Raw genomic sequence first — 8620 nt, forward strand, 5'->3', positions numbered from 1 at the left:
GTAGCTGTATAGAACACCTCAGCACCACTCAGTGTTTTAAAACGTTTGCCATAATTATTTTAAGCTCATAGGCAAAGGTGCTTCTGGATCAATCAATTTCAATTTCAAAACCTTTAATGGCATAAAAAACAAAGAGAACTTCTGGATCTCTGCAAAACATGGGCATAACATGCAAAACACAAAGATAGTTCTGTTTCCTATAGCCTGTTTAATAAAAGTATAACAAAAATATTTTCTGGTAGGGTATGAGCTTTCGTGTGCCACAGCTCACTTCTTCAGATACCTGAAAGCTCATACCCTACCAAAAAATATTCTTGTTAGTCTTTAAGGTGCTACTGGATTCTTGCCCTTTTCTACTACTGCAGATAGACTATCACGGCGACCCACCGTGAATTAATAAAAGTATGTTCTTGTCATATCTGTGGAGTCCTTCCCCAGACTGAATGGAAAAACCTAGCTTAAATTCCCTACTTTGCCACGAAGCTTGTTGGGCGACTTTCAATAAGATAATCTCTCTAGCAGAGCTCACGGAAGTGTTGTGAGATTAAAACAGGTTGGAAAAACCACCTAAATTGTCCTGAGTCCGTTGGAGGAAGCGTAAGATTTGCAAAAAAAACAAAGTTGCGATAAAATAAAAAGGATGCTTGTGACAGCTGTAAGGCTGGCCGAACAATTACGGTTTCGAAAAAGGAAACACGCTTCCGGGAGCATCATTTGGTGACGGTATGTGACACCTGGATGGCCCAGGCTAGCCTGATCTCGCCAGATCTCAGAAGCTAAGCAGTACTTAGCAATACTAACCAGCAGGCCCTGGTTAGTATTTGGACGGGACACCACCAAGGAATACCAGGGCTGCTGTGCAGAGGAAGGCACTGGCAAACCACCTCTGTTAAGTCTCTTGCCATGAAAACCCCATAAGGGGTCGCCATAAGTCGGCTGCGACTTGACGGCACTTTACACACACGCAGGTGACACCGCCGCCCAAACCCCAACCGCCATCAGGCATCCGAACTGCGCAGGCGCGGAAAAGCAGCTCCTCGCGAGCCCTGCGTAACAATGGCCGCCGGAAGCGGCGCATGCGTGATGCGTTCCGCGTCTCCCCGCACAGTAATGGCGCTCCGCGCGACTCCGAGCGGGTAGGCTTTCCTGCTCGGGGCACAGCTGCTGCTTTTTGAGCGCCCGGCTCCTCCGAGATGCCGCAGGAACCTGGAGAGGACGACGAGGAGGAGGCGGCAGGCCGAGGGCTCTTGCGACGCCTGCGCTCGGTCAACACGCGAGAGCCTTGCCAGGTCATCTTCTGCAACCGCAGCCCTCGCTTAGTGAGGCCCGTGTGGCTGGACTTCGAGGGGAAACCGCGCCCCTATCCGAGCCTGCTGCCGGGCGCGGGACGCCGGATGCACAGCTACGCGGGTGGGTACGAGGGACGTTCGGGCGGAGGGCAGCAGAGGGCTGCGCGCGCGCGCTACATACGGGCCATCGTGCTCTGGTTGGGCGCGAGCGAGCACAGTTTTCCTGCAGCGCTGCAACCTCTCCGCCGGGGCTCCTGCCTAACAGCGGTTCCCAGGCTTTTCGGGCCACCGCCCCCTTGGTGCCACCCACCGAACCCCCAGCGCCCCCTACCCTCTCAAAGGCATTATTCAAAATAGGGGTTTGCATGACGCGCTGGAGAAGGGAAGAACAATGCAGTTTCCAAACAGCAACACTTCATTGCACGTCTGTTCAGAATCAAATTTAAACCTTTTAGTTGAGATTCATTCAACAGAGCTGACGGGCTTGAGTCGGTGGTACCAGCTCTTCAAAGTCTGGGGGGGGGGGGGAATTCTGATAGTTTCCACCAATTGGTTCTTGCGGGTTATCTTGTAAATATCTAGCTCACATGAACAACAGGTATTAGTTACGTTTCTGAAATTTTAGAAGTTGCTTTTTAATTGGTTCTTGTAGGATATCCGGGCTGTGTGGCCATGGTCTTGGTATTTTCTTTCCTGATGTTTCGCCAGCAGCTGTGGCCGGCATCTTCAGAGGAGTAACACTGAAGGACAGTGTCTCTCAGTGTCAAGTGGGTAGGAAGAGTAATATATAGTCAGAAAGGGGTTGGGTTTGAGCTGAATCATTGTCCTGCAAAAAGTATCAAAGGTAAATTACTCCTCTGAAGATGCCTGCCACAGCTGCTGGCGAAACGTCAGGAAAGAAAATACCAAGACCACGGTCACACCGCCCGGATAACCTGCAAGAACCAATGAACTCTGACCGTGAAAGCCTTCGACAGTTTCCACCAAATTTGGCAGCATGATGCCAGAGCTTGATCTATTGTAAATTAGTGAACAACACAGTTGAAGCGGCCCACCTCTAGCACCCCCTGCTGCCCTCTTGCCTTTTAGTGCCCCCTATGTAATCCCACCGCCCCCCAGGGGATGGTACTGCCCACTTTGGGAACCACTGCTGTATATGAACTGGAAAAGTTCAACCAGTGAAGTTTTTTGCCATGGTAGGATTGTGGTGCCTGTTGGATTTGTGCTTGCGATGCATCTGTTTAAAGGCCTCTGCTAAGACAGGGGTCATTCAACACCTGGACACACACACCCCCAAGAGTCACAGCTGTGCAAATGACAGGGAGCCCAAGAAGGGGAGCTAAGGACGTGTGTTGCAGCTCTATATCTGCTGTACAGTAAGGGAAATGCTGGTGAGAAGGAAGGATTGGCTTCATGATTATGAATATTCATTAGTGGCTACCCCAGTAAAAATTGCAAAGCTGGTTGGGTCCGTGGCATCATTTAAGCTATGGCTGTTTGCAGTGCCAGGCGCTCAGCACTGGAAGCATATATCTCTGAACATGTGTAGAGTGCCTTTCTTTCTCTACAGAGTAGCCACACTGATGCTCTATTGCAGCGGTTCCCAAACATTTTGAGTCATGGAGCACTTTTCAGGAGAGGAGTTTGTCACAGAGCATTAATTTTCACCTAGCACCTATATACTAAACGGAATGACAGTAGTATTTTCCAATCTCTTCACAGAGCACTAGGAGATGTTTCGCGGTGCACCAAGTGCTCTATTGTATCCTGAAACCAAACTACATAATGATATCAGCAGGCACTGGTTTTTAAAAGCGGGGCTGCCTTGTTAACATTTAGAGCATGTGGATGAGGATTGCTGAATTCTCCTGTGAGTTTCTCCTCCACAGCCTCCACCCCTGCCAGGCTCAGCTGTGAATGAAGATTCAGTATTTCCACCAGCATGATCTTTTGACCCTTTAATTGCATTTCATGTGAATGGGGCAGACCCATATTTAAAGATTTGGGCTTGCCACTACTATGGTGTTTGGGACTTAGTGACCTGGAAAAATATGAATTTGATCCATGTGTAAACTCTCTTGGAGACTAGACAGTGTGCCTATGGGCCCTGGAGGCACTAGTTGAAAGATTTTTTCCAAACAGAATTCTGACCAGGAAAGGTAATCGTCACACGGCAGAGGATGCTACTCTGCTTGAGTACATGTAGTGAGGGAAAATGGAGAGGTTCAAAAGTGGATCTGAAATTGTTCCTCATTTAGTGACTCCATACTTTTTATGGCAGATTTTTTAAAAGTTAGGTATTTTTTTCCTTTTGCATTTAATATTGATTTCTCGAGAAGGACATCTTAATGCAACAATCTGCTTACAACATAAAGGCACAATGTTTGGTTTTTCCATGTCAAGCTTTGTACTTCTGATAAGGGGGAGATAACATAAGCCTTTGCATTCGTGTGGGGATGCTAGCACCTGATCCCATGTAGTCATGGGTCAGTGCAGCAGCTTGCTAAACAGTAAACTTGCCTATGTTTTGCTTTGTGTAATTTTCTGGGCTGTAATTTGACTTTTTAATAGCTACATACTCTGTTTACCGATAATTGTGAGCAGGCATTTAATTGTTTTGGTCTTATTTTGTTTTTAGAGCATCTTTGGTTGTTCAGAGATGCAGAGACAAATGATGGTCTGCTTGTCAATGAGGCAGAGCTGTTTGTGGCCACTCGCAATATGAATGGACAGCCCATATTTGCAAACATTACGTTACCAGGTAAGTGATCAGTGCATGTTCCAAGATGGACAGGATTAATGCCTTTATCTTTTTTGCACTGTGAAAAAGTGTATAGTGCCGTGTTGGCGAACCTATGGCACGCGTGCCCGACCTGGCACGCGTAGCCCTCTCTGCCGGCACGCGGGTAAGTGGCTCGGGACGGGACCGAAAGTCCAGGCGGGCGAGGCAGCGACGGATGGAAGAGGTGGAGAGAGAGCAAGCCCGCTTCTTGAGGGACAGGGCGAGGAACCGGCAAGCCGACAGAAGACGGAGCGCAGAGACGCGGCGGCGCACTGCCGCACCCCAGCTGTAGCCCCGCCGCCCGGTCACGCCTGCGCCAGTCAGAGGACTTGGCTGGGGGCGTGGGGAGGAGGGCAGGATGTTTCAGCCCTCCCTCTAGTCCTGCCCCCAAGACCTTATTAGGGCTGAAACATCCTTCTGTCGGCTTGCCGGTTCCTCGCCCCGTCCCTCGGGAAGCGGGCTTGCTCTCTCTCCACCTCTTCCATCCGTCGCTGCCTCGCCCGCCTGGACTTTCGGTCCCGTCCCGAGCCACTTACCCGTGTGCCGGCAGAGGAGGCTCCACCCCCACCAAAAGTCGACCACGAAGCCTCTCCTCACCGCCCCATTTCTGGTTTATTCCCCCCCCCACACACACACACACACACAAGAGAGGTGGTGTGTGAGGTAAAGCGCCACCCTCCCCCTCCCCTCACAGCGCGGCCGGGTTTTGAATGCGTGCTCAAGGGCCGGCAGCGCCAAGGCGGGCGGCGAGGAGGAGGTCGGGGCTTGGGGGGGTGGGGAAAGCAATGTTTGATTCAAAACTCTGCATGGGAGGTTATTGGCCATTTATGAATGGGAGGTTTTGCATTGGATTTGCCATTCAGATGCACATTTTCCCCATCCAGATCCTCAGAACTCAACAATAAGCCCCCCTGCAGAGTTTTTTTTCAGACGGAACCCTCTGAATATAGAGCAGGTTTTGCTTCATATATTTGCCTTAGGGTTGCCAGGTGTCTCTCCCCCAATCATTTACCTCTTTTCCTGATGGTTCAGTTACAAATATCAAGTTTCACTTTGAAGAAGAGTTGGTTTTTATATGTCGACTTTCTCTACCACTTAAGGAAGAATCAAACCGGCTTTCAATCACCTTCCCCTCCCCACAACAGATACCCTGGCCATTTATGCATGGTCAGTTTTGATGTTCGCTAAAAGCTCTTTTTTAAAATGCGAATTTAAAACTGCCTATTCACGGTCTCGAAGCAAAAGGAGAAATTCCACCCCCCACTCGCCTGCTCCTTTGTTCCTGTTTGCATAGCCATTAGCATGTGAATAGCTAACCCGCTGCTGTTATTTTGCATGGTTCCTTCAGGGGGATTCTTCAGGTTAAATTGCTGTGTTGGCACTTTGCGATATATAAGAGGGTTTTGGGTTGCAGTTTGGGCACTCAGTCTCTAAAAGGTTCGCCATCACTGGTATAGTGGGATTACTAGTAGCAATGCTCTAAATCAGTATTCAGTACCATTAACTGTTGTATCCTTCTGTGAAACCATTTGATATTAGGATTGGGAGGCTCTGTGTTGTGGTACAATCTGGTCTTCGTTGGAAATTAGATCTAAAAAGTGGGACCAGAGCTCAGTTCTTGGTGTGACTGGGATGGTGTCTTTGGAACTCTGCCCAGAAGCTTTGTTGTTCCTCTCTATGGGGTGTACCTTATGAGATTTCTCAAAGTCAGGTTTGTATCCCCTGCTACTTAACATCAACATGAAACCACTAGAAGACGTCATCTGGTGGCATAGAATGTGCCATCATCCCTTTCACTTATCAAACCTGAACAGACTGGGTCCTAAGTACATGAAGCCTCATCTGTTCTCACATAGACCTTCCCACCTCTCATGATCTGCCAATGAGACCCTGCTCAGAATACCATTTTAATATTGATGGCTACCAGGAGCAGGGCCTTGGCAGTAACTGCCCCAAAGTTAAGGAGTTCCCTCCCTTTGGCAGCCTGCCTATCTTTTTCACTAGCCTCTTTAAGGAGGCAACTGAAATTTTGTACTGCCAGGGTTTTGAAAGCTTTTGATGGGAGTTTAAACTATCCAGGAATTTTAATATCTTAATTAAAGAATTAATTATTAATAAAGAATTTTAATGTATAATGTGATGGTTGGTGAATATCATATATAGTTATTACTTGAATTTTTGAATACTTTAATAAAGTATAGTAACGACTTAGTAAATGGAAATATTCTGTTCTGTTTAAATTTTGCTTATGTGGTCTCATGGCAATCTAAACTGGTTTGGATAATACTCTGGTTTACCCAAAGCAAACATCTTAGATGTTCATCATGCCATTCATATTACACAGCCATTAAAATTTACCCCTGAATAAAGAGAAATCTGTGTTGAGAGACTTTGTGTAATATTCAAGTAGAATATGAAGAAATGTTAAGTGGTAAAGCACAGGCTTTATTTACATGATGACTCAGTCCCTGGCCATCTCCTTTTAAAGGATCTTGGGTAAGTAGCTGTTTGGGAAGATCTTTCTCCACTTTATAGTCATAGTGAATCTGACTCACTAGAAGTTTCATATGGGTCTCCATTGGGGCAAAAGACAGGGTGTAAATAAATACAGTATGATTATATTTAATCTTACCTTACAGAGGGTGGCCAAAGCAGCTCAAAACAACCATAAAAAACTTGTTAAAACAATAAGCCATTATCCTAAAAACCACCAATCAGATACAAATAAGAGGAAATGTAAGCAAGCAGCCTGTCAACACAAAGGCCTTCTGAAACAAGGCAGCCCTTCCGGGTATTTTGGACCCAAACTGCAGAGAACTTTGAAAGATCAAAACCAGCATCTTGTATTGCACCAAAAAGGGAACTGGAAGCCAATGTAAATGTTGTTATGTAGCATGTTATGATGGGTTCCAGTAAGTATCCTCACTGTTTGTACTCACCAAAGCTGGTTCATAATTCTCTTTTTACAATTTTGGGCTTTTTCTTCCGAATTGTTAGTAACACGATAAAAATAATTTTAGTGTTTTAACTAGCTTTTTCCTATTTAGTGTCACAATATTTATTTGTTAAAAGAATTGTTATACTGCCCATCTGTCTTAACACAGCTACTCAGGGTATCTGCAGCAAAACACTAAAAAGCTCCTTTTTCCCGTCTCTGTGCAGTGTTCACTCTAAAAGAGAGATGTCTTCAAGTTGTCCGTACCTTGGTGAAACCAGTGGACTACAGAAAACTAGACATTGTTAGGTCACTGTATGAAGATCTAGAAGATCATCCCGACCTTAGGAAGGATCTTCAGCGGCTTTCTTTGGAAAGGAGTAAAATGCGAAGGAATGAAGTCCCTGACAGAAGGGACGACTCATAATTGGACAAAATGCTTTCACTGATGAATTGTGGGTACAAGAGGCACTAACTGTGGCTTGTAAATAGCCATCAGTGATATGGGGTTTTAGGAAGCTGGCCTTGTTTTTATGTAGAATGTATAGCTTCGTAACACAGGGACAGACAGAGTTGTGAGACAATGTGCAAGTATGTTAAATCTTTACGAAACCAGTCTTTGCATTAGTTTCATTCATGGCATACCAAGTACCAAAACTCATCTAGATGTTACACAGCTGTAAGACCAATTGCTGATGAAGCTGTTTTTATGTTTCTTTCTTTTCCCCCCAATTTATTATAGAGGACAGTAAATTCAGGTTATTCCTAAAAATTAGAAGTTGGGCAAATGCATTCTCATACCAAAGGATGAGCGTTCCTGAAATCATAAACTGCCTCTCTACCCATCTGTATAATGTAGCAACAATGTACTGGCTCCTTTGATTTGTCCAAAGATTTCCTACACGTTGCCATTTCAAACAGTGCTTTGGTATGTCCCTGTCAGTACTATTTGCACTGCACTATAGACTTGCCCTATGCAAGTATGCGATGCATTAAAAAAACTGGTATAAAGGGAACACTGATGGTAGTTATATCGTATGTTTTAGCACTCTATAGCATTCCTGTTTAAATTGGTATCACCTTGCCAGTGTTTTTCCCACTTCATTCAAAACCAGCATCTGACACAAGCAGAATCTTCTACGAGAACTCAGATTTACTGTGGTTTGAATCTCAGTACAACAATGCAAGTGAATGGGGCAAGTGGAGATCATTCCTGGCTTCTCCTCTTGCAGGTTCCAAGCATGGACCTAACAAAATCCAGCTTTCTGTGACTACTTGCCAAGGGCTCTTGCCTCCCCTCCCCCACTCCCATACCTGTACAAAATATTAAGGCTGACTACTAAAAGAGTATCTAATACTAAAAGATACTAATAAAAGATACTAAAAGAGTATCTTTTAGTCATAGGGAGGCTCAGTGGAACTCTGTCATTCTGATATCTCACACCTTCAACTAAGAAAACTGCACCACTGTGTATGTTGAAATGTTAGACCTTAGTACCCGCAATGATTACTGATTGATCTTGGGCACTTATCTCCAGTCCAAATGCAAATCCTAACAGAGCTAATGTGAAATTAAGTTGTCGGGAACATCAAAATATTTAATGTTCAATCAAT

At 45.6% G+C, this 8620-nt stretch overlaps 1 protein-coding gene across 1 annotated transcript; it reads left to right on the forward strand.

The window, feature by feature from the left end:
* The first annotated feature begins 1181 nt into the window (after positions 1-1181).
* VHL (von Hippel-Lindau tumor suppressor) lies at positions 1182-7505 on the forward strand. Its single transcript, XM_056852760.1, has 3 exons — positions 1182-1410; positions 3928-4050; positions 7234-7505. Exons 1-3 carry the CDS (start codon positions 1194-1196, stop codon positions 7431-7433), a joined length of 540 nt encoding a protein of 179 aa, XP_056708738.1. The 5' UTR covers positions 1182-1193; the 3' UTR covers positions 7434-7505.
* Positions 7506-8620: the final 1115 nt, after the last annotated feature.

Source organism: Euleptes europaea, chromosome 1 (assembly GCF_029931775.1).
Source record: "Euleptes europaea isolate rEulEur1 chromosome 1, rEulEur1.hap1, whole genome shotgun sequence".
In the NCBI taxonomy this organism is placed as follows: Eukaryota; Metazoa; Chordata; class Lepidosauria; order Squamata; family Sphaerodactylidae; genus Euleptes; species Euleptes europaea.

Excerpts from the sequence above, each read along its gene's own strand:
- VHL (XM_056852760.1), top strand. The coding sequence starts at position 1,194 with ATGCCGCAGGAACCTGGAGAGGACGACGAGGAGGAGGCGGCAGGCCGA. Across the intron at positions 1,411-3,927 it reads CCGGATGCACAGCTACGCGG|AGCATCTTTGGTTGTTCAGA; the intron begins GTGGGTACGAGG and ends TTTTGTTTTTAG. Across the intron at positions 4,051-7,233 it reads TGCAAACATTACGTTACCAG|TGTTCACTCTAAAAGAGAGA; the intron begins GTAAGTGATCAG and ends GTCTCTGTGCAG.